The sequence below is a fragment of the Zingiber officinale genome, chromosome 3A (genome assembly GCF_018446385.1).
Source record: "Zingiber officinale cultivar Zhangliang chromosome 3A, Zo_v1.1, whole genome shotgun sequence".
Classification (NCBI taxonomy): domain Eukaryota; kingdom Viridiplantae; phylum Streptophyta; class Magnoliopsida; order Zingiberales; family Zingiberaceae; genus Zingiber; species Zingiber officinale.
This window is the reverse complement of record NC_055990.1, coordinates 2,878,151-2,905,141: the sequence shown is the minus strand read 5'-3', so window position 1 is coordinate 2,905,141 and position 26,991 is coordinate 2,878,151. Positions and strand designations below refer to the sequence as shown.

Here is a 26,991-nt window from a genome sequence, read left to right as displayed (position 1 = left end):
TTGGCCATGTAAAGATGAGTACCATTTTTACAATTGGAGAAAACAAAGGTAACAAAGATATTCAAAGTTTTTATACACCTTTTGTGTATTAAGTATAGACACCTTTTATGTATCAAATTGAAATCCTTATTAAATTGGTGTCAGTTTTTCAAAATCTCATTTTTTTCAGAGTGCCATTTAAAATCTCCCACTCTTATCAAATGATAGAAAGAGGGATCAGGTGTTCTTTTTTCCACTTTTATTTTGTAAGTCCTAACATTTTGAATTTTCTAAACTAAAGGTCTACCTCTCTGAACTAATCACTCATAAACATTTGAATTCAAAATTCATACTGATTCAAAGATCATTTTGTTATATATATATATATATATATATTCAAATATTTAGTTTTTTGTAATTTTGATTATTGAAAGTAATTAGTATTTTATATGTTTAACACCACAATTTGAAATTTCTGTCAAATAGTATGTTTTATAATAATTCGTAGAAGCTAATAGAAAGTCCAGATTAGTACTTATTGTCAAACTTTAGTTCAATTAAAAGCTTAATTAAATAGAGTGAAGAAAAAAAAATTAAATGAGCTAATAAAGGTACAAATAGTGTAGAGAAATCTAGACAGAGTGCAGAAAATTTTCAGTATAAAGATCTGTATGTACACAAGGATATGTTCAAATCTCTCTCTTTCTTGTTAAAAATAATTTTTGTTTCTTTCTTATACTTGTATGACATGCCTGTTTTCCTTTTTTTTTTTTTTGCACTTACCTTTAGTTCTGACTTTTCAGTTGTTTTTTTTTGCAGATTATACGCCTCTTCCTGTACGTTAAGGAGAACTACGACACTCAGTTGGCTTTTCAGTTTTTGAGCAGTGTATGCCATTCTGGTCCTTTACTGTTAATCATTCTGATGTCATTCTGACTCATTGATCTGCCATGAGTTTATGCTAGAAAAATAATCTCCTAAAATTATAAATGACTCATTGCTTTTGTGCTAGGCTTAAAGTTGTAATTTAACTTTCAATCTGTTTACACCATCCTTCAGGAATATGGACACGTCTCTTCTCGTATTTTTATTTACTAGACTGGGTTCTTAGCCAAAAATGATAGGAACCATCTGAATCACTGTTCACAGTGTTAGTCTGAGCCTCGACTGATTGTCCTCGGCAACAAATTTAGAAATCAGCAGTCAGCACAATTGCTCTAGTTAATTTCATTAGGCTTGGTTCACCGACAGTAAAGATCCATGAGTTTTAAAGTCTAAATCAAAATGAATTGGTTTGAAACATAGCAAAGTTAAGAGTATGCCAAGTAAACATAAAATATTTCTAGGAGCTTTTCATTAGGTGGAACCCTTGTTCATACCCCAAATATTATTCATATCATGGTTGAAATGATTGGCCATTGAAATCAATTTTTATATTTATAATGCCATATCTTAAGTTGCTTTAATTGGGATGATAAAATCTTATATTCTTGTGCTTGTTGAACCATTGCAATTGCATCAAAACCATTGCAACCATTCTAATTTCCTGTTGTTCTTTACACTATCTGCTGGAGCTTTGTTCTTATTTAACTTCGCTTCAGAAATCTTGCAGATTGTTAAACAGCTGGGGTTCAAGGGGAGGAGGCAGGAGGGAGGGGAAGGGGTTGGGGTGGGGGGGGAGTGAATATTCCTCATAGTTGCCCTAGGTAGCCTCCTATATCTTTATATATGTATTATGACAAAAGGTGAATATTACAAATGGGTCTTTTCTACTTCACATATTTACACTTCCTTTGCCCATCACACTCCATCAAATTAGTCTGAATAACTACCTTGTTTTATACATATTCTAGACTCTTAATAATTTGGTCAGCAAGTTTCCTAACTGATCGGTAGAACTATCAATGTGATAATCTCTTTAGATTGAACTTTCTCGTCCATAAAGGGAACCAATCTTTATTTGCATTATCCTCTCTCGCAACATGGGATTTGAGGTATACACATTGCAACTTGATTGTCACAATGATGAAGAAGCATGTTCTAGTTCAGTCATTAGACTCTTAACCCAAATGAGTTCACATGCTACTAAGGCCATGTATTTGTATTCTGGCCTGACACTCAATCTTGCTACCGCTTTGCTTCTTACTCTTCCAAGAATAAGGTTACGTTCATGAGAATGTGATAGCTAGATGTAGATTGTACATTTGTAAGAGAATCTACTCAATCTATATTAGAGTTTCCCTCGACCTGAAGATGACCTCAATAGCAAAATCAGTTAGCTTTCTTGGACCACCATGTAACTAAAATAGAGTCCTCAAAGCTACCATCCAATGGTTATAACATGGGCTTTCTAGGAATCACATTGAGTGACTGTGAGGTAGACTAGTATTCCTAGATTAGCTAGTGGCTCCTTTTGCCCCTTACTAAACTTACATTATGATCAATAGGAAGGTCCATAGAATTAGTTCCTAGGTAGCTCACACTTAAAGGCTTCACAGCCATTAAACTCTTGGTAGCTATCCCACTATCTTGGCAATCAGAACATTATATAAATATGATACACACTTGCGGCGATAAGGAAGAGCCTACTTGGCACGAGTCAATTGTCATGGTGTAGGTCAAAGTCAAGACGGTAAACACCAGGGCATAAGCAAGGATCGGCTGCATCCGAGTGGGAAGAGGTTCATCGACCGGCGGAGGATCCTTGTCCGATCGGCCATCCGAGTAAACAAGTATAGTTAACCCGGTCGACGGAAAACAAGCTAAGCGGGGGAAGCCCGAGCTTAGCGGGCCACCCGTCTAGCTCGGAGAATGGCGTTGGCATTAAATGCATAATGAATCGATAAAATGATAGGAGAAGGAAACAACGGATAATTAATAAAGGAAAGAGAAAACCAAATAGAACACTCCATCTATCATTAAATGAGAAGAAGACAAGATAAAGATGTTCTCTGTCGGTAATCAATATCATTAAACAGGAGAAGATGGAGAGTCACGAGAAAAGGTATAAAAAGGGCATACCAGGTATGAGAAAAGGAAAGAAAAATCTTTATCCTTAGTACTCTAGCGCTTTTTCCTCTCCTCCTTCTAACTCGGCGTTGGAGGCCAACGCCAGGACCCTTCCATGGTTTGATTTTGTTTTGTAGATAGACGCGAGGTCTTCATCCAGTCAGCGGAATTGTCACCTCCCCGGCTTTCCAGGTTCACGCCTTCGGACAGGATCAACACCTAATGACAAAAACAATAAGATTAGATTCACTTTGCAATCTCTCATACCTCTCATGCCTGAGTTCTTTAACTCCTTGAGTCACTAATCTCCTTCGAGTCTAGTGCAACAACCTTATGTAGAGAAACACCTCAATCTGAGCCTCAACTCTTTAGTCCACCTAGCTCCTCCTCAAAATCTAGTGCATCAACTTGATGAAAGGAAATTCCAAGGCAATGGGCTCCACAATCCCCACAATTACACTTCGATCCACACTCCATGCTTTGAGTTCTAGTTTCTCCAAAGCTTCATCACCATTTGATTCAAGCAATTGAGCCATCAAGCACGTTAAGCTCCCTAAGCTTGCACTACCACTCAATCTATGTTCCATGTCTTCAAGTTGCCTAAGCTTCTCCAAATCTCTATCACTAATCAGCGTAGACCTCTAAGCTATCAGACATGCAATCTTCATGATCACTTAGTCCACAACTCAATCCCATTGGGCCAACAAAATCCACGAGCTTCATGTGCTCTATTAAAATCCATGAACATTTGATGCGTGTAGCATAGACACAAGAAACACCTAACTTAAATTATATTTCCAACGCATCAAAACAAGTTGAGCCCAACTCCATGGAAGAAATGTTTCACCAACATGATATATATATACTTTCTTCTGAGTGAGCAACCTCTATGCCAAGGAAGGACTTAAGATTAACCAATTTATTATTTGGAAGTATTGATGGAGGTAAATCTTTCATTGTACTATCTCAATGGACTCTTCATTAGTGATGATAATATTGGCCATTAGCGAAAAAAGCTTTTAGGTTACCAACACCATAACACCATAAATCTGAGTCTACTCATTTGCTACTGGGCTAATTAAGCTAATCAACAATACCATCTGTGGAATGCTTAATAGAGAGGATCCATCTGCAACCAACAGTAAACTTTTCTGGAGGAAGCGGAACCAACTCTCAATTGCCATTAGATTGTAGAACTTTCATCTCATTAATCATAACTTTTCAGCACCTTGACTTTGAAAGTGTCTCAGAAACATATTAAGAAATGGACTGTCTGAATAAAAAGGAGATAAAGGTACACTATTTTGTTGATAAAGACTGCAAGAGTACCTTAGCAAAAGACAATGGAAAGTTCCAAACCTTGCTCTGGCTCTATTACCATTTTGAAATCGATTGGCTAACTACTTATCTCAAAAGAAAAGATCAATTTATATGGACATTTTCATTTTTCATGTGAAACCAATGGGTTTGTAATCTCTTAGCTTCAACACTTGCGATGAGCTTGTTTTTAAAACAAGAGTACACCAAAACAAGGCAGCTTCTGATAATTGTGGTAGTCCTGTATCATGGAAAGAAAATGTTTTGGTGTTTTGAATTGGTCCATCTTGGCATGACTCTGCATGATGAGTTTTCCTCTCATATGTGAATCATTGCTCATATGCATTTTGAAGCTTTTGGCTTTTTAATTGATAAAATCAACGTTAAATTTTGCAGTAAGTAGGTACATAATTTGAATCAGGCATCTAATATCTTTAATTCTGTATGCCCTGTTTGCTTCTGTTGATTTTATGGTAAGTTGCTCTGCTGTTAATGATGTATGTTTTGTGAATAGGAACTTCCAATTTATAAACGTGGAAGATTGATTTGTTCATCTACAGGAGTAGTTGTTCTTTATGACTGTACAGTAATTTGACATTTCCCCCCCTTTTTTCCTTTTAAATAGGTTGGCAGGTTCTGGCAGGATGAGGATGTTCTGGGTGAAAAAACTGTTGGAGTGCATGATGTTGAAGGGGCATTTGTTGAAACTCTCATGTACAGTGACTTTGTTATTTCTCACAGAAATCAGTATCTCTAACTTTTATGGTTGTTAGCTGCATCTGATATGCACCTCGTCTCTGCAGATCAAAGACAAAGTCTCCTCAGGATGTATTATTAAAGCTTGAAAAGGAGTCAACTTATAAGGACGAGGTTGAAGGGAGCTCTAATTTTGTTCTTAAACTGGGGTTGTCTAGCCTTGAATGCTGCTTTTTGATGAATGGCCTTGTACATGACGAAGTCAGTGAGGTTAGTCATCATATCACCCTGACAATCTTCTTGTGAATTGAATGATACGACAGTTATTTCAATATGCATCAGTTCAAGGTAGAACTTTATTACTGTTTTACAACTTAAACATTTAGGATACATTTACTTAGCGTGTCTGTAGTTCTTGGTATGATGATCATGATATTGTACTTGTTGGTTCAGTGAAAAATGATCTGGATGGCTTTATGCCTCTATCATTATAAAAAATAAAAAGCTTAAGCTAAATTTTTGCATTTGGATAGTTCTCTGCATTGGGTTCTGTTTATATACATTGGTTGGTTTGACTATGTTTAATTATTTTAATATGCTGTAGAGGTAAGAGAAATCCTTGGAAGATTTCACTAGTTGTTAAGAGTTTCTGGCTAAATTAGCATGGCGCTGATGTTTGTAGCATAAGCTACATAGCATACAATGCTTGAGCTATTTCAACGCAATTAGCCATGCTGAATCCTCAAATTATACTAAAATAAAAACTGGGTTCTTTTGAGCAAGGCTTAGGATATTTTTGCTTGCTGGAGGGTAAAGGAGAGGAGAGGGTGGAGATGGAGAGGAGTGATGAGGTGAAGAGAGGGGGAGGGATTCTTCTGGGTTTGTTTACCTTGTTTCCATAGTCTTGGCTCAAAATGGCTATTCATGGATTGGAATTTTAAGTTGTTGCACAACACAATTGATTGCAACACAGAACAAGACAACACAAGCAAAATTTCCCTTGTCACTCTTGCTGGAGCAGGACGTGTAGGGCTAGGTAGTGCCAATCACAGTTTCAGTTGTCAATGAAAGAGACAATGAGAGTCAATCATAATTGTTTAGGCTATGGGAAGTGGAAGAGGAAAGGAAGAAGGGCTATAAGATGAGATCTAATTGGAAGGGAAACACAGACTAACAATAGCATGAAGAATGAAGGACAATGGTGAGAGGTGCTCACCAGGAATTTTTTGGAAACAATAAATGTCTTCATTGCATCATCTTTGGAATTTTTTGCTATATGAAACTAATTCTCATGATTTTTCTGAGTTTTTATTCATCTTTATATACATGTAGGAAGCTTCTATAAATGCTATGAATGAAGAACTCCCCAGAATTCAAGAACAAGTCTATTATGGGCATATTAACTCAAAAACAGATGTCTTGGAGAAATTTCTCTCTGAGAATGCTTACCAACGCTATAATTTACAGGTATTGTATTCTTTTTTAAAAACTGTTTTGTTTTTTTACCTTCCCCAAATACTTGGTTTCAAGTTGTAACTGTGAAATTTAGATACTAAACGAAGCTAAGGGTCAGAAAAGGTTTATTTCACTATTCTCATCATATGCTGGGACAAAAGGAATGCTTGAAGATATGAACTACTTGCACTCCCATGGATGTATGCTTTCATTGGATATTTTGTGTTGTTTTAGCTTCTATCACTAGTTAACAAGTATTATCTGATTTAATTTGCAGCTATGGATGATTTGAAGCCTGTGACACATCTTCTTGCCGTTAGCATTACATCAAGAACTGGGATGGAATTGCTGCATGAAGGGATAAAATACTTGGTCATGACTCCTCTTATTTACTATGACTTTCAGCCCCAGATGTAAATATGTAATTATAAACTTGTTTAGTCCTCACTTCATTCTTACAGATAGAAGGATCTAAAAGGGCCCGGGTTGGCATATTGCTTTATGGAGCCGAGTCTACTTATTCACCTGCTTCTCTTTTTATGAAAATCTTTGACACAACTATATCCTTGTATAGGTCTGTCCTATATCCTCAATTTTATATTTTTTCCCTTGAATACTTTGATATGTAATTCTGACAGATACCTTTGTTGTTTTAGCTACAAGGCAAAAGTCTTAGACTTTTTAGAAGAACTGTGCTCGTTCTACGAGGGCAGATATATGACAGTGCCTTTGCTGGATTCTGAAAATTTTGGCATATTTTCTGATATGGTTCATGAATTAGCTGAAAAATTTGGTCTTCCTTTCGATCACTATAATGCAACATTTTCAGACTTTTCAGTGGCTGAAACAAAGATGCAGAACGAGAAGGTATTGCTACATTAGATTTGATAACTACTTGCATTATGATGTTTGTAGTTCATCATCAATACTTTTTTAGTTTTTCTGGTCTTCAACAAGCACATTTATAGTTCACTATTACTTAATATGTTGGGGGTTTATATACATGAATAACAATCTCGTTCTGTGCACAAGCAAATTTTTTTGTTCTACTAGTTGATTGACACTAGTAGAAGGATATGTATGAGGATGTAACGACCAGAGTAAAGACTTCAGGTTGAGTAACTGAAGCATTTCCAATAAAGATAGGGTTACATCAACGATCAGCTCTAAGTCCCTATCTTTTTACATTAATTATGGATGAACTCACTGCACACATTCAAGACACAGTACCGTGGTGCATGTTGTTTGCAGATGATATTATTTTGATAGATGAGACACGTGAAGGAGTAAATGCTAAGCTAGAATCTTGGAGGGAAACACTAGAAGAGAAAGGTTTTAAGCTTAGTAGATTAAAGACGGAATATATGGAATTTAAGTTTAGCAATATTAGAAGTAATGAAACAATTGTTAAGATAGAAGAGGATGAGTTGCCTGGAACCGAGAGATTTAAATATTTAGGATCATTTTTACAAAATGATGGAGGGATTGAGAGAGATGTCTTACATAGAATACAAGCAGGATGGGTGAAATGGAGGGGAGCGTCGAGTGTTTTATGTGATCGTAAAGTACCTCTTAAACTTAAAGGTAAGTTCTATAAAACCGCAGTTAGACCTGCTATGTTATATGGAGCTGAATGTTGGGCTATGACTCGAGCACATGAGCAGAAGATGAGAGTTGCAGAGATGAGGATGTTAAGGTGGATGTGTGGACATACGAGGATGGACAAAATAAGAAATGAGAGCATTAGAGAGAAAGTAGGAGTTGCATCTATTGAGGAAAAACTCAGAGAGACACGTTTAAGATGGTATGGACATGTACTTAGACGACCAATAAATGTTCCAGTTAGGCGATGTGAAACTATGATAAACATGCATATAAAACGAGGAAGAGGAAGACCAAAAAAGACTTGGTTAGCAACAATAAAACAAGATAAAATTTATTTAAATATAGATGATGATATAATAGGAGATAGAGCTCAATGGCGTAAAAGGATTCATACAGCCGACCTCACCTAGTGGGAAAAGACTTGGTTGTTGTTGTTGTTGTTGTACTAGTTGATTGACACGTGGAATCAACTTAGACAACTGCAAGATAGCCTAAATATTCAATTGCTCTATTATATCGTATATCTTTTCACTTTCTCTCCATTTTCCATCCAAGTAATCATAGACTAAATATTCAATTGCTCTTTTCCTGTCAACTTGTCAGAGTTCTATGTTTTACTTTTTGTTCATCTCATGATATTCTTCATTGTTTCGCCTTTGAGAGAGAACTCATGGGTAGTCCAATGGAACATGAACTCCCATCCACGCTTTACAGTTCCATTGTCTCTTTTTCTTCTTCCTCTTCTCCACCTCTCAGCAATATTTATTCCTTGAATTGACTACTGCATACAGTGACCCGTTTGATTTGTGTCCTGTATTTCAAAGTCTTTTTTTTCTTTTCTTCCGAGTATATTTAACAAGAATTTACTCTTTTCTTTTTCTTCTCAATTTTTTTGTAGTGGATTTACTCTGTTTCCCAATATATAGTTCCTCTTATATCTTTTAGAGTCAGTTGAAACTCTAATTTCTCTTTCATCTGTAATCCATTCAAAAATTTCCTTCTCTATTTATAGACTTCAAATTCTGTGCCATCTTAAATTTAAGTGGTGTTGTGAGGGATTTATTCTACTCTTCTCAAGAAGAAATTGTTGATATCTTCATCAAGTCACTGAACTTGTTCTTCTATTTTTACATGACAATCTTGGCACGATCAGTTTGTATGCTCCATCTTGAGTAGGTAATGTTAGGATAAAATAGTCTCACATGGCCTATTGGTTTATTAGAAGGAAATTTATTTTAGGCTTCCCTATTCCAAACATAGCTTGAATTTTAAACAAGTGATGAGATTTATGTTTCTGAAGATAAGTAGATAACTTCGTACTGCAATTTCAGAAAATTGCATGGAAAAGGATGTTTTATTCCATAATTCTTAGATAATGTTATGTTTAATATATGGACAACACTCATTATTGCAAAGTTTGTATCCTGTTGCACTAGATGTTTAAAGGTGGAGATGTTCTCTATTTTTATGATCACCAGATGTTGGGTTTAAGTCTCAGATACCATGATAAATTTAGTATTTAGGTTAGTTAGAACTGAATTAATGAATAGCATAAAGATGAATTTGGAATGAAATATACAAGTTTCCTCTTCTGCATTCTGAAAAGCACGTCCAGCTCTCCAAACTGCCACATAGTTTTTTTTTTTTTCAAATTAAACTCCATTATATTTTCAAACTAACAAAGTGGTATCTCCTAACTTGAGTGTCCAAAAAGGGAATACACCACACCACAAGCATCAAGAAAAGGTACTGTAAGGAGCTTGATCTTTATTGATTTGTTGAATCTTTTATTAGACCTAATATAGTTCCACATCTTACATATTGTTATATAAGACTAGCAGGCATATGCTATATGCTTCATGTTTGTTGTTGACTTGCAAATTTGATGGTGGTTTAGAAAAACTGTTCCATGCAGGTCAACATGAGCAAAAAATATTGTTTCCCCCACTGACCAACACTTGGAAAGGGTCAATGACAACAAGTAGCAAACCCAACTAGTGTTGGGGTTGTTCTGACCGGAATACTTAGACTAATGAACATACTTTTTATGATTGTTCTTCTATCATTTGCCAGGGAAAGAATATTTAGTGGAACTAGATAATATTTCTTTTTGCTGTAGTACTAACAGTACTAGAAGCCTTCATCAATTTTAACATAAAGCTTGTTTACATCTATTGTTTTGCATTCATTTTGACACGGGCTTGATTTTCCATACCTTGTATTATCTTGGGTTGTTTGTTTCAGTGGTGTGGTGGCTATGAACCTATATTTGCAATCAAGATCTTATATTGATGCAATGATTATGTACTAGAGCACATGACTTGCATTCAGTGCATGTGATGCACTTCCTGTCGACAATAATGCTTGAAAGATAAATTGAAGTTTAAGCTAAATATTTTTCTGTTTCCTTATTGGATAAAGTTGTGCTCACAGGACTCTAATTGCTATTGAATGAAATTGTTACTTTTTATTCTTGTGTGTTTATCTGAATTTTTGCTGGTGTATCCTGATTTACCTTAAAATATTCAGGTCTCAGGTCTTTTGTGTGGGCAATTAGGTCTTCAGTATGGTTCTAATGCTGTGATTACAAATGGAAGGGTGAGCTATATTGATTCTTAATTTTTCTGCATTAATTCTTCTAAATCATTCTACTAAATCTTATGTTTCAGATATTTATTCTTAAAGAAGGGAGCCTCTTTCTGAGTGACGACTTGAGCCTTCTAGAGTCTGTAGAATTTGAGAGAAGAACTAAATACATCTATGAGATTATTGAGAAAGTGGAATGGGTGGATATTGACCCTGATTACCTAACTAGGTAAATTTGCTATACTTTATAGTTATTCTGTAGGTGCTTAAACTCATTATGTGGATATAATAGCTTTTAATCATGTGTGTGATCTGAGTGTGTTTGTTGATCAGATGATTTTTTTCCCCAACAAAATTGAGGCTTATATCATGTGTGCATGCTCCCAAATTTATATTTGTTCAAATTTTCTTTTCAATGTGTTTCTTTTACTTGGATTTCAAATTGGTGTTTCCATTTATTTATATATTTATTTTCAATGTTCTGTGTTCTTATAGTTGACCGAACCTAAACTGCCGAGTCTCATGGCATCCTATTATTGTTTCATTTATTTATTTGATTTCCATCCAGAGATAATTCTTTGAATTCATTTAGTCTTCTTTATCTTGATTAATTCTTTTTTTTTCCTTACAGTAAATTTTATAGTGATTTAATCATGTTAGTTTCCTCCTCACTGTCTACACGCGAGCAGAGTTCTGAGAGAGCACGCTTTGAAATTTTGAATGCAAAATACAGGTATGTGTTTTCATTATTTTATCTTCAATGCAATTCTTTAGTACATAAGTGAGCCACGGCTGATAATTTGTGCTCTTTTTCTTGATTTGTTACAGTTAATTAAGGTTTCATTTGCCAGTATGCTTCATATTCTGGTATATTTCTTACCAGTCCGTATATTTTAAAAACTAGATTGACTGGACAATTCAACCAGTTAACTGCGAACTGTTAGATGATCCGCTTCTACCAATACAAAAACCAACATACCAAAACAATGTCCAAACCTGGCAAAAACCAGTGATAAATAGCGTGGCTATCTAATATTTTTTAATATAAATCTACTAAGTTTTGTTGAAAATATTTGAGTAAGACATTAAGGAAAGCATGTTGGATCATTTTGTCTACAAAATGCAGAACAAGGTTCTAATATTCATCAAGGTTCTAAAATTCGCTAGGCCCTAGTCGGGCGTCAGACCAATGCCTAGGCAGGGACTAGGTGTCGCGAGGCGGATTGCCGGATTTTACGGTATCAACATAAATTTCATAATAAATCATATTCTATAACTTCAACACAATAACATCAAATTTAAAATGAGTTCAAAATTACATGACTAATAAAATATCATAAATTTATTATACTTCTCCATAATTTTTAATAATTTGTTCTTCATCGGATACAAACTCAATATCATCATTGTGATCCTCTTCTTCTTCAGATGCAAAATCATTGGACACAAACTCAGTACGATGAAGATGAAGTTTGGTGCTAGTTGCTAGAGCAAGCCAATTAATTGATTTTCTTGTTGGACCAAAGTTTAGGGCTTATAAAACTTACGCCCAATACAATAAAATGGTTACATTTCAGTTGTTTTTTTAATTGAGCTTTAAATTTAAAAGCCTAAACTAACAAAAATCACGAAAACCCAGCACACTATTTCCACGGCGCCTAGATGATTCGACCGACGCCTAGGGCCGCCTAATCTCGCCTAGATGCCAAGGCTGCCTAGGCCGACCAACTAGTATGTTTTTGGTGTGTTTGGCTAGCACCTAACGCCTAGGCGGCTGCCTAGGCTGATTTTTAAAATACTAATATTCATAAAAGATCTTTGAATCGGCAAAACTGATCCAAACATTACTGGATCAATTCATCACACGAACAATAATAGGATAGAAATAACTAATGAGCAGATTAACTATTCTTTTAAAGAGAAATACAATAACAAACATAAATCTACAAATTTTGACCTTATGATGTTTATTCACATTGATAAACAATGTAGTTGCTTAAATTTGGATACTCTAAAGGCACCTCAATAAGTAGGACCATTTTCTTGGTTTAATCTGTCTGTACTTGGTACAGTAGGTATGATCTAGCACAGTTGTTGAGATGGGCGGACATGATCTGCCAAAAGATATAAAAAAGGAGAAATAGAAGAAAAAACATGCTGCTCAAAGAGATCAATATCATGGCTGTTTTGGACAGATGAAACAAATAAACTGCAGAGATGTAAAAAGAGGAGGGGATGGCCACTAGGGTCTAGGGTTTCTCTCAACTCAACTCTCAAGAACTATTTATACTGTCCTTTTGGTGACAATGGAACAATAAGTGAACCAACCAGCAATACCTGTAAGGCTAGAACATATTACCCGCATGGAACAGGTGTCCTATATTGTCCTTTATCATTGTTAAATTAAATATGTATTATCATTAGTCTCTATGGGCAGTTAGTTACCTTATGAGTTATGAGTATTATGTTTTGTGTTATATTTTACATGCATAATCAATTAACAATACACCTTTTAACTTGGTACTAAAGCACTCTAGTTTTTTTTTTTTCCACTTGTCTCTGCCTGTGTTGCATACCACTTGGACTCTTCCTGTACCCCTTGCGTACCTATATTGGACGCCTACATTCCCACCATGATTCTCTGAGTGGATACTCAACATCTCTATTGATCGAGTGCAAAAATCTTTATAAATATTCCTATTGAACACTTAGAGCCACACTAGTGCTAGAGACTCATAGTCAAGTCTGAATAAGATAGGTTTATGTTGATGATTTTGTCCTGATGTGCAATCACATAAAAGGCATCACCTGCTATATATATTTGTATATGCATATTTGGAAGCTAGGTATGCCAACAAAGTTTTAGGGGAAATCATATTATCATCAAACTCTAAGTTATCTCCTGCTCTAGTGATTACACCAAATATAAAGACGGTAACATACTGCTTGTGAGATGATGTGGATCAGGTGGATCAGGATTACTCAATGAACTATGTATTGTGATAATCAAATAACTATTTATATAGTGGAAGAATTCAACTTTTCAAGAACTAAATAAATTCATTAAAGTTCTCTATCATGTCACTTGGATTTTTTGTATCTACAAAAAGATCACCAACACCTTATGAAGATCAGATTCCTCGTATGTTTATGGAGTCACTTAGTATGACAATTTACTATTGTTGTGGCAAGCCACACAAGAGTTGATATTGTTTCAGAGTGTTAAAGCAACATTTTTCATTAGTCGCCAGTCAATTATATTATAATTTATTATGTTTTTAAGTATTATGCTTTAGAGTGAAATTACAAGTCTGAGCAATAATACATTTAACCATAATACAGGTAAGCTGGAGTTAATTTGACAATGGAAATATGAATAATCTATTTTCTGGCAGCAGAATGGTACTAGATTGCCAACTGTAATTATAAAATGAAAGAATTAATCAATGTGCTGTCTTTAAATATTGTGAATGTGAATGCAAACCTCATATACATACTTGCAATGGAGTTTAACAATCAATTTAGGAAGAGAGATTACTATGGTTTTATTTATTCTCTGATTCCTGTAAAGTCAAGGACAAGTTGTTGAATTGCTCGTATTTTCAGTTAATTTCATAACCATTTTCCTGAAGAAATTAGATTGATAACCTAAAGGTCATATGGGGTGATTTAATTATTTATTTTTAGCTTAGGTATCAATTTTCCTGATTTTAGTTTATTTTCCAGTGCTGTCAATCTGAACAATGGAAATTCCAGCATACATATAGATGCAGTTATTGATCCTCTTAGTCCCTCAGGACAGAAGCTTACTCCGCTTCTACATGTACTGTGGAAATGTGTTCGACCAAGCTTGAGAATAATTCTAAATCCAATTGTAAGTTTGTGGCCTTTATGTTGTGTTATATGATATTCAAGTTACTGAATTTCAGAATAAACTGTTTAACTGGAGGAATTATTTTCATTTACTTCAGCACACAAGCTTATTAATTGCTGATTAATATTTTTTTATTTGCCTTTATTTAGAAGTACTAGCTAGATATATTTTACCATAATTTCAGGTAAACAACTTGTATAGCAATATGAATGCAATGTCTAGTAGGCCTACTTTGACATTGAGATTGAAAGGCCCTAGTGTTTAGTAGGATCCAACCTTGTCAGTACTAAACACAAAAATTGACTCATTATATGAGGGAAAGAAGGGGAGGAGACAATCAAATGTTGCCCTCATTTTATTTTTCTTGATCAACTTCCTAGTTGAGTCTCTTATAGAACTATTAAAAGGTCCTATATTAAGTTTTATTACTAATTTGATCCAAAATATCTGTGTTTATCTAGCTGAGCGGTAGCTTTGTGTTTATTTATAAATAATGGTTTAAAGAGTCAATTGTATCGGTGTGCACAATCCAAATATGTCATTTCTGTTGTCGATCAATACTGATACAGTGCTACAGGGTAAATGTAAGAATGTTGTTTGTGTTGATAACTGACCAAAAAAAGGGTCTCTCAGTTTGTACAGTTTTGGTCATACCAAGATTGGTGACTATGTTTCTCAGAAAATATTTTCCAAGAAAATACTTTTTTGATTTTCTAATGCTTATATTTTTTAGTAAAATAATTCCTGTTCTTTATAGAGGAAGTCATTTTCCTCAAAAATAAGTCTATTTTCCATTAACCAAAACTAATTTTTCTGTTGACCATGATTTTCAATTGAACCAAACATTTAGAAATTCAGAAATTATTTTATGTGAAACAAAGGGATTCACATGACTATCTTTTGAATCTGTCTGCTGATTGAGGAAATGAAACACTATAAGCAGAGAGTATAAAGGAAGAAGCCAAGCATCAAACACACCATTAACAACACCAAAAGAAATGACATTAGAGTCATAAAAACCAAGATATATCAATATGCTTCGAGTTAAATCAACCTTCTGTAGTTAACTGAGTTGAGAAAATTGTTCCAATACCAGATGTCGTAGGAGTATTATTTATTTTCTGTCTTCACAAATTATAAGGTTGTGGTCTCACTAGGATGCTAAAAGAATATATGTCCTGATTCCAAGCATTTGGTATTTGTAAAGCATAACTATTAGTTGAGAAGTTTGTTATACTTTTGTAACCTTTTTCCCTAGAATTTTAATTTAATTAACTTTTTAATTGCTATAGTTTACATTTGGAGGCAAACAAGCTGAGTATAATAAATTGTAAGATTAAAACTCATTTAAGTTGTTACACTTTGAAAGCGTGCTGAAGCTTGAAACTACACCATGCCAACATTGTAATGTTTCACCCATTGGAAACCGAACATGGGACAATATTTTACCTTGATATAGACTATATTATATGAATGAATTTGATGTAAATACTAATTAGTTGGACTCCCCGGGACCCTGCATGGCGGGAGCTTCATGCATCGGGCTGTCATTTTTTTTTACTAATTAGTTGGACTTTTGTGAAATGTGTATAAATTATACTGAACATTAAATGCATCACTTTTATGATGTTGCAGAGTTCTCTTGCAGACATCCCTTTGAAGAACTACTATCGGTTTGTAGTCCCTTCATTGGATGATTTTAGTGCCGTTGATTATTCAGTAAATGGTCCCAAAGCATTCTTTTCTAATATGCCGATGTCGAAAACCCTCACAATGAACCTTGATGTTCCTGAGCCATGGCTTGTTGAGCCAGTTGTTGCCATGTACGTTGCTTTCTTGCAAAAACCTTTAGGAGCTTTTCTATACCTTTTTACCTTTACCAATCCACATGGTCATATATTGCCGCTTCATATTTTATCTGATACATCATCTGTTCATTTTCCTTAGTCACGACTTGGACAATATTCTGCTGGAAAACTTGGGTGATTTGAGGACATTACAGGCTGTGTTTGAACTTGAAGCTCTCATTCTGACTGGTATAATTTTTTTCTGCATCTCATTAGTTATTTATGGGTATCAAGGTAAAATATAATTGATTTTATTGTAGGCCATTGTTCTGAAAAGGACCATGATCCACCTCGAGGGCTTCAGTTGATACTTGGTACCAAGAGAGTGCCCCACTTGGTAGATACACTCGTTATGGCCAACTTAGGGTACTGGCAAATGAAAGTTTCTCCTGGGGTATGGTATCTACAGCTTGCTCCTGGTCGAAGTGCAGACCTATATGTGCTGAAAGAAAATGGAGATGAAAGCTCATCTGCACTACTTATTACAATAAATGATTTGAGGGGTAAAGTCGTACACTTGGGGGTAGCTAAGAAAAGAGGGAAGGAGCATGAGGAGCTTTTGAGTGCTTCTGATGATCACATGGAACAGAAGAGAAAAGTATTTGGTTTCTTAAGCAACCCCAAGTTTCTTCTTGAACAATGGACATTATTAGTATTCATTTCTTTTGTCATATATGCAGGATGATGAAAATAAATGGAATGCAAATATATTAAAATGGGCAACTGGATTTATTGGCAGTGGTGGATTACCAAGGAGGAAGGACGAGATTAGACCTGTAAGTTATCTTTTCTACAAAGTTTCTCTGAGTTACAGGTTACAACTGTTTTCTTGCCAAGTTTTCAGGGGTTTCCTGATGTTGTATTGTATCTTGCTTGAGGATTGTTCAATGCAGCATACTAGAGTCTCATTTTTCATGGCATTTATACTGTTAATTATTTGCTAGATCTTATACTAATTTCTCAGTAAATTCTGGTGGATATTTTCTTACCCAAGCTTGATGCACTTGAGCATCAACACGAGCATCAACACCATGTATCTCAACATTTTTTATAAATTTTTATCTGCATGTTTTCTCTTTGGTATAGTGTCCATCACTGCAGTAATAAATTGATTGCATTTCTTAGCATTTGGTTGGGCAAGACAAATAATTGGGATGCTCCCAAATACTATTATCAAAAAGCAATTCTTCTCTCTGTTTTTTTTGTACATAGCTGGCCTTTTTTTTCTTGATACACCTGTCCATTCCCTTCCAAATATCTTAGCTCTGAACTAATATTATGAAGTCTTTTTTATTCTAAGGTCTTCCTTCACTTTCTCTCACACCATTGCTCGTTATTAACTCACCTCTTAAGGCTCTAATTACAAGAATGAAGTATGATGTAACAAGTAATATTTAATGGCTCTACAGAAAAGCATCTATGCCTGTCATTTTATATGCTATTTTAGTTGGTTGAAAGTATTTTTGCAATTCATACAATTACCATATAATTGTGCCAGTTATTGGTGCAGAGTAGTAGGAACCAGTGGAAGAGGGAAAATAAGAGAATTGGTGAGAATGAGACACAAGTGTTTGGAAGAAAGAACTATGCTTCCAAATTACCTATCTGAATTTAGAAGCTATAGAGGCTTAAGGGTTGTGAACCATAGATAATATAATTTTATGTTTAACTAAATTCCTATTCACTCTCACTTGCAAAACCTTGTCCCTAGCTGGATTTAAGATACAATGTTTATCTGATAAATATTATCTAGGGACATAGATATAGTTGGCATACCAACATTGGAGTGTTAGGATGACTTATTAAGGCCTTTTCCCATTTTTTTTTTGCTTGTTCATGGCAAAATTTTCTGGTCATATTCCGGAGCAAGCATCTGTATAGTGTGATAGTGTTAAGAACATAGACTAATTTTACTAGAATGTGTTAATTCTAGAGAAAATTTATTATATTGTCATATCTTGATAAGAAAAACTTATTGATTTATATTGTATTTATAGGATGCATGATAAAACCCTAAATCTAAAACATTAAATCTGGAACTAAACCCATTACATCAATAACCTTATAATCTGAATACCTTTAATTCTCCATAAGTTGTAGCATAGATTCTATGTTTTTCCTCTTTGTTTCATAAACTAGATAATGTGGATTAATGCATGTCCATAGTGAAATTTAACACATAATATCCTCGTGTCAGTGAAATTAAACTTTAGCGGAGCACACCGGTGCCATCCCTTCAATCTCAGGTTAGCACATTGATAAAGAGAAAGTACAATGAGAAAACGGATGAAGTAAAATCAGAACAAAGATAGATACAATAACAACTAATAGATTGAAGAAAGAGAAAAAAGTAAAGCACATGAGGGTTTTGGAGAAAAATTGGATAACACAATTCAAATCTTTGCAAGAATAGCAAACTGAGAACAAAAATGTTTCCTTCAAAATAAAAATCGTGCAAGAAGGTAACTTATTGTTCAGCCCTTCACTGGATTAGATGGCAGTGTGTATCCGATACATAACTAGAACAAAAATGTTTCCTTCAAAAGAAAAATAGTGCAAGAAGGTAACTTATTGTTCAGCTCTTCACTGGATTAGATGACAGTGCATATCCGATACATAACTAGAATAGAGATGATTTCCAAAGTATTACAATAAATCAGTAGAATAAGATGAAGTTGGGTATAATGCACTTTTAGATTTGGATAGTAGCTAAAGAGGATTGGCATGATGCTAGAAGAGGATCAACAACAAGAAGAGGCTGTTGTGAGGCAAGAAAAGTCATCTTAGTTTGGCTGCTAAGAAAGAAGATGAGGATAACCAAGACTAAGTTAAAAGTAGTGAACTACTATGTACTGCTCATATGCAGGCTCAGGAGCAGATGAATAGGAATGAATTGGTAGCTAAAGAAGAGATTGCGCTGAACTGAGGAAGGAGCAGGGACAAGCAAGGCACGAGAGAAAATATATTGGTTATTGCAGTGGGAGAGGGATCGTTGAAGCAAAGAACTTAAGGAGGAGAAACCACCTAGGTTGCGGTAGAGAGTAGACAGGTTGCTAGAGGTCAGTGGTGATCAGATGTAGCGCATCCTCTGACTCATTGTAAGAGCCAGCAAATTTCTGTGTATGAATGTAGTTTGCAGGAAAGTCCAGAATACAAAAACACTAGATGTTCTTAAGCTTCATCACCATAGAGTAAGAAAGAAGAGACACTTGCAAACTTTTGTAATTATGAAATAATGTTTCTGCTTGTATCATTGTGCAGGCAGAGAAGGCAGACCTTCATCTCCCTCATAGGAGGCATTATGGCTTGTTTACTCTGAAGCGTGGATTAGAAAAAGGACGGACTGCACGAGAGTCAAGATCCTTTCTCCTGTTTACATATCAAAAAAAATAACTGATGGACGGATTTCAAATCGTTGATTATTTTTATCCCTTTTTTTGTCCCCTCGAAATCGGACAGAAACCAGAGGTGAGACAATCTCCTTCACGCCACTGCGTGCAACCTCAAGATCTCCATCGCCTTCTCCTTGGACTTCTCGCCGAAGCACTCCACCTGCAACACCAAGCTAACTTCCCCATTGCCAGAGTCCGCCTTGCTTGTCCTGGTCTAGTTGGTGATGGTTGTCGTCCTAATCCTTGGCCTGGTCTTGCTCCCCTACTTTGTCTGCATGTACGTGGCTCTGCTTGTTGCCTTCATCAGGGCTTTAGCCGTGTGCCTACGCATCTGCATCGCGGCAGCTGGAAAATTGATCTGGGCTCTTGGAGTCGGAGTTAGGGAGTGCGCGAGAGGAGCATGGTCATGTCATGCTGCAGGAGATCAGCACTGTTGTGGAAGATGATGAAGATGCCCAGAAGACCGGGCATGCACATTCCACGGGTCTCCTTCTAGGCTGATACCATGGCTTACTTCATCATCCTTTGGGTGAGTGGTGCGGCGGGTAGAATGAGATAATCGGCGGCCGGTGTCCGGTAGAAAAGCCCCAACCTCAACACCGATCATCTCCCTCTTCGGCTTCTTCCTTCCAGCGGTCCTTTCCCTCCCATCTTTTTTTTGTTTCCTTCTTTTATCTGTTTTCCTTCGTCTTTCTCTTCCCTTCCTGTGAGGATAGTTTTCCACCGTTGATTTCTTTCCGTTCTTCATCCGTGCTTTGGATTAAACAGAGCATTATGCTTCTGTGAGGGAGAAGAGTCCTTGGGGTTTAGAAGTGCTCATTGAAGATAGAGGCATTTATGCTTTTGTGTTTTTGAATGGTTTCAACAAGCTTTTATGAGTTTGGTTTCATGCTTGTCTATGAGAAAAGCTCAGTCTATTGAGATTACTAACCCTATATCCATGTCAGCTGAGGTCAGACTGAATTTGTGAAGCTCAACTTTATGAATACGTGCTGGTCTCTTTTTTCTTTTTGAGCTTCACTGAGCTTCTTCAGTGAACCTGTTTGAGTTGCGCACTCATATAAAGAATTATGATTGAAGATAAAATGAAAACCTAGTCTCCTACTGCTAATCTTAAGAGTTTCCTCCAATGATGTCATTACTGGATAAATTTAACTTTTTGAATGAGTACCGACTAGTATCTTTGTTCAACCATCAATATAGACAATGCCCAACAATTTAAATCTGCAGAGATGATGCTTCATGATCACTGTTTCTCTAATTTTTTTGTTTTATGTATCTCCTCTACCTGATACTTTCTTATAAGCCTGTGGCTTTGTTGAGTTCACTGGTTTTAGTATAAATTCTATTTCCACCACCCAAGTAATAAGCAATAAGTTCATAACCCTTGAATTTTCTCAGGATCACAAGCATGGTGGAAGACAAGGAGAAACAATCAATATATTCTCAGTTGCTTCAGGACATCTGTGAGTAATGCCTCTGTTGTTCCATTATCGTTGAAAAGAAAAATGTTTTGTCAAACTGTGTCTTACTATTATGGTCTGTCAGTTGCTCTTGCAGATTTTAGCTACTCCTTAATGTTTCTGCTAGTTTATTTCTTTTCTAAAACACATCTTTCGATATCAGCTCTCTACTCGGTTTATGAGATATTGTTTCCATGCTTCCATGTAGATTGAGTTTATTATTAAAATAATCGATGCTGATCATGGAAGAAACTTTAAAAGACTGTCTTAATCATTATCTTTGTTCAAGTTTAATTGCCAAATTTAGTATTTAGTTTGATTGTTTTAATGAACTAAACTGAAATATTTGAAAACCACAAATCCGTGCATGCTAGTATTCTGTTAGATTCTCTATTTTTTTCTATGTTATTGACATCTCATTAATAACTATGTTGAGGTATCATTTATTGTCGTTGACATGCCAAAAATTCAATCTTAATTATATCTAACTGGACTCAAAATCCACTGGTTGTCCATCAAGAATCATTAGCAAAGAATCTATTCAAAATGGAGCTTACGTTTAATTAGCTTCTGAATGTTTGACACACGTGCATGTGGTTTTGCCGCACGATAATTTATGCCTTTTCTGAAATAAATAGCTATGTATTAGAGGACTACTGGCATGCATGACATGATTATTGCCTTGTGGTTCTTCCTTGCAATTTGTCCTTAACATGCTCTACTTGAAACCCTTCTTTCTTGTGACTGCATCGGCACGATGAGTTCTTTGCCATTCTTGTGATAACTTCCACAATACTTTAAACCCTTCTTCGGCATGTAACTGTTCTATCCAGATAAGCACTGAAACATTTGCCAAAATGGCACACAACTGTTTCGTCCAGCTGGGGACTGAAGCCTTGTCTCAGAATGAGATTTTTAAACCTTGGTTACTAGTATACTAACTATTTGACTATTGCAATTTCTGTCCTTCCTAGTGCTTGTTCTACTTTCTTTTGTAACAACTAGATTGTGTGATTATTGAGTGCCATCCAAGAGCTTTAAGCAAATATTTCTTTCTGAAGTATACTGTCTCTTTGTCATTAGAAAATTCTTTCTGAATGTAAATGAGCTCTCTTTTTTTGTTACTTTCACTAAGCATCTAAAGACTTGTTTGCCAGTGGTCCATGCCAAGCTGCATAAGGTCGATAAAGATTAGCAATGTTACATTTCTTACCCTTTGGCAAATCCCTTCTATTTGGAAGAAGCTTTGCTAGTTATTTGAGATAAAAGAATCTATTATAGTAGCCTAAAAATATCACCTTTTTGTAGGTATGAGCGCTTCCTGAAGATTATGATATTGAGTGTTCTCAAGAACACTCAAAGACCAGTAAAATTTTGGTTTATTAAAAACTATCTTTCTCCTCAATTTAAGGTATGTTTGTACTGTTTTCTTTTTTCTTTTTTTGTTTCTTTTTTTTCTAACTTCTACCCTTCTGACCTTATAGAGCCTTGCATAATTGAATCTTCTATATTGATAATTAATATCATTTCTTATGCAGGATGTCATACCTCACATGGCTCAAGAGTATGGGTTCCAATATGAACTCATCACGTACAAGTGGCCAACATGGCTGCATAAACAGAAAGAGAAGCAACGGATTATCTGGGCCTACAAAATCTTATTTCTTGATGTTATTTTTCCACTTTCACTTAAAAAGGTACTTGTGTAAGTCATGGTATCTACAATATTGACTCAAGTTGTGCTTATATTCGTAGGGAATAATCCCACTCTAAGTAAACTGCATCTTCCTATGGTATTTCCATCCAGGTAATTTTTGTGGACGCAGATCAAGTTGTAAGAGCAGATATGGGAGATCTCTATGACATGGATCTAAAAGGAAGACCTCTTGCATATACGCCATTTTGTGACAATAACAAAGAGATGGATGGCTATCGCTTCTGGAGACAAGTTCGTTCTTTTATTTTATTTGCCTAGTTGTTTATATCTCAAAGAGTGTTCTTGCTAGATTAGTTTCTTAGGGACGCACAACATCTGACTTTTTATTTTTAAAAATTTTTTTGTTAAGGGTTTTTGGAGGGACCATTTACGTGGAAAACCTTATCATATTAGGTAAAGTAATTTTTTATGGCCTTTGCCAATGAATCCTGCTGTGAGAATCCTACTTATTCTATTTTTCTTTGATTAATGATGTTCCAACAGTGCTTTATATGTTGTTGATTTGATGAAATTGCGACAAACTGCTGCTGGAGATACCCTAAGGGTTTACTATGAAACTCTTAGCAAAGATCCAAACAGTCTTTCTAATCTTGACCAGGTAATCATTTATGTTATCTTTTCATTTATTAGATTTGAGCCTTGGTTTTATGTAAAATAGAAAGTTGCCATATTGGCATCAAATTTGTTTTGACCTGTCACTTTGTCCATTCTCGAATTCTTTTCTAAAGCATCTTAGTCTTTTCAGTAATGCATTGAGGAGGCTAAATTTTACAGTTCCTATTTATGTTTTTCGTGCCACTACAACATTAGATTTAGTCACCTCCAGTTTCCCTACTCATCTTCCGAGAACAGTGCTAGAGACCGACTGTCATTACATTAAAGTAGATAGAACAAAGAACATGGTAGATGTGTAAAATCATGGTAAATTTAACTCAATCATCCTAAGTCGTTTGGAAATATGACAACCAATTGGTTGGTAAAATTTAAGACTTTTATTGTAAAACCAAATTTTCATGATAATCAACAAGTTAGATCATTTATTCTGACTATTTGAACTTATCTGATTCCACCATTGGGTCTACTGGGGATGATACTAACAAATAAACTTGGCAAAGTGAACCTTTCAAACCCCACTTCATTTTCCTGATGATTTCTTCATATATCTTCCTCTATCTATCATTCCATCAGTAATTTAAACTTGTTTCATGATTCTATTTTTGCTTGTGCATCTTTACTAGAATGACCTATACTTGCCTGGTGCTATATTTAAATTTCATTTTTTCCTAAATTTAGCATTTTCCTTCTTTCTCCATAACACCAATTGGACTTTGTTTCCCACCACACTTGTAATATAAAGAAATTATCCAAACCCTTGTTAAATTTCCAAATCAGGCCTTTTTCCCGGTATTCCCATGTTAGACCCTTCCATTTTTGTTGGACCGAAATTCTCATCACTGTATATGGAATTGTTTTACTGAACAACTTGACTACTGCAATAATTCATTTTTAAAAATTAACATAAATATTTATTTAATTATTTGCTATTTTCCTTTTTAAAAGAAATAAATTGAAGCTGAATATTTACAATTCCATTCGATGAATCTGTTCTACCAAACATCTTGATAAAAGAAAATTAGCTAATTTTTATGTTCTAAAATTAAAATAAATTACCTATAAAATTAAATGGAAAATTTTCTCTTTCTTGTTATTTTGTTGTATTATTTCAGTTCATTAATTGTTTCTTCAAACAACTTGAGAGTGTCACTCTATTTGCCAAGTTGTAAGATAAAACAACTTATTTGGATGGAATACTCCAAGTTCAGTCCATCAAGCTATTTGACCAAATTGCTTGATGGAATGGAAATAGTTAACTTGCCTTTTTAAAGTTGAAAAAAACATACCTATAAAATTATGACCGTTTGCCTTTTTTACATATGCTATTGCGAACTTCTTCAAGATTTTTAGTGAAACAGTGGATGACATTTTACTTTTAAGAAATGGGAGAAACTTGATTTGGGCATTTCAGAAAGGCTTGATTTATGCAATTCTCAACATTAGTGACTTGATTTGGGTAATTGCTCTACAATAGATATTAGCCTTGTGTCACTTTCTCAAGTGATTGGGTCGTAAATCATAGCTCTGCATTTTACTTTAGTATCCTCTTGTTCAATTATGCATATTCTAGTTAGAAATTTATATTTCATAATTTTAGATCTGGAAAATCTGAATACGACATGTAAATCTTGCACTGTCTCTATATGTGCCACGAGTTTTATATTTTTCTTGTTTGTATGTTTGATGTCATAATAATTTAACTGCCAACTAAGCATCACTTCTGGCAATTCAGGATCTTCCAAACTATGCCCAGCACACTGTGCCTATATTTTCTCTTCCCCAAGAATGGCTTTGGTGTGAATCTTGGTGCGGAAATTCAACTAAGGCAAGAGCAAAGACCATCGACCTCTGTAATAATCCAATGACCAAAGAGCCAAAGCTACAGGTTAGAAATGTTCCAACTTTAAACTTTTCAGGTCCAACTCATTTTTCATTTATAAACCTTCATCACATACAGGGAGCTAAGAGGATTGTTCCCGAGTGGGTTGATTTGGATGCGGAGGCGAGACTTGTGACTGCAAGAATTTTAGGTGAAGAAGTTGAGTCAAGTGAAACTGTTACCCCGTCGTCGTCAGTGCCTGATACTTCACAGAGCAATCATCAAAAAGATGAGTTGTAATTGGGTTGGTAATGCTCTGTGATTTGATAGGATAACCAGCAGGGGAACATGCCCATGAATGAAGCAGTAGTATTGAGATCAACTAGAGTTGGAAACTGCAAGAACTAGTACTCGTCTCCTGCCATTGATTTACCACTCTGATATATCTCGTATTTAATTATTCTGTAGCTAATTAATCACATCAGAAACTGTCCATTAAGCCATCATAAAAATTTTGACATTGCCTTCAACCTCAAAGTCGAGGATATTGTAAAAGGTTGGTATTCAAATGAGATTATATATATTGCATTTTCAACAATTGGGATTCAATCGAATAAATTTGCCTCCCATTCATAATCCAAACATACAATCAATTTACAATTTACAGGCAGCTGCTCCAAACTGCCCATTTAAAAAGTAATTTGTGCTGTATATGAAAAAATGTATAGTACTAAAATGAACACTAAACGATCATAGCACTGATTATCCATGGATCAAAATTACTACTGGTATCACTAGACTGATGTCAATAAGCAGAGAATGAAGAGAGAAGGTTCACCAAAGGTATGGTTTATGCAACAAGTTAGCGTTTTGAAGATGTAAATTTTCACTTATTTTTGTTTTACATTACTTTTCATGCTCGGTTATATGCCTATATGTGGTTAAGAGCTCTATCGTCGAAGGTGAACCATAACCAACTTCACAAAATGCCCTAAATTGATTCTAATTGCGTACACTCCACAGCCAACTTTATTCCATGTATGGAGATCAGATCGTCTGGTGACCCCAAATTTCCAGAACTGTCAATGATAGATGCTCCATTCACTAATTAAAACTATCATTGACCACTTTGATTAAGTGCCTGCAGAATAACATTCTGAACGGGAATCCATTAATTCGTTGACACCTTAAACTAGTTAATTATCTTCCACCTTTCGGCCCCATTAATCGCTACTCATCCCCGAATCACTTGGCTCAGAAGCCTCTCCATTACAAGAGAGGCCAAGTGATATTTAAAAGAAGATGATTCTTATTATCGAACAATATTTTACCTTAATGAAGCTTACCTTACAATCTAAATATTAAATTCATACAAGATTAGGTACGAGGGAACAAATTCATAGTGGAGAGTGTTTGGCTAAGAACAATGGCGATGGTGAAACCTGATTTGATTTTTTAAAATAATAATAATAATAATAATAATAATAATAATGAAGCGGGATTCAAGTAAACATATTGCCAATTAGTGATGTGTGGAGCCCACGAGGAAGGTAAAATAAAACTGATTAATGTGTCCCCTCATTTCTGTTGCTTTTTGTGTTGCGCCGCAATTTCTGT

General features: G+C 35.2%; 1 protein-coding gene across 1 annotated transcript; it reads left to right on the top strand.

The window, feature by feature from the left end:
* Positions 1-727: 727 nt before the first annotated feature.
* Positions 728-25,972, top strand: LOC122053464 (UDP-glucose:glycoprotein glucosyltransferase-like). The gene is made up of 25 exons (XM_042615517.1): positions 728-733; positions 799-867; positions 4,931-5,019; positions 5,109-5,271; positions 6,334-6,468; positions 6,551-6,656; positions 6,734-6,828; positions 6,918-7,030; positions 7,113-7,323; positions 10,591-10,659; positions 10,731-10,876; positions 11,279-11,380; positions 14,374-14,521; positions 16,157-16,344; positions 16,469-16,557; positions 16,629-16,966; positions 17,049-17,144; positions 21,162-21,226; positions 22,532-22,634; positions 22,762-22,920; positions 23,031-23,171; positions 23,290-23,333; positions 23,424-23,538; positions 25,288-25,440; positions 25,513-25,972. The coding sequence occupies exons 1-25, from the start codon at positions 728-730 to the stop codon at positions 25,672-25,674; spliced, it is 3,105 nt and encodes a 1,034-aa protein (XP_042471451.1). The 3' UTR covers positions 25,675-25,972.
* Positions 25,973-26,991: the final 1,019 nt, after the last annotated feature.

Coding starts and splice junctions, on each gene's coding strand:
- LOC122053464 (XM_042615517.1), top strand. Junction 6,657..6,733: donor CTACTTGCACTCCCATGGAT/GTATGCTTTCAT, acceptor TTTAATTTGCAG/CTATGGATGATTTGAAGCCT. Junction 23,334..23,423: donor GGAAAACCTTATCATATTAG/GTAAAGTAATTT, acceptor ATGTTCCAACAG/TGCTTTATATGTTGTTGATT.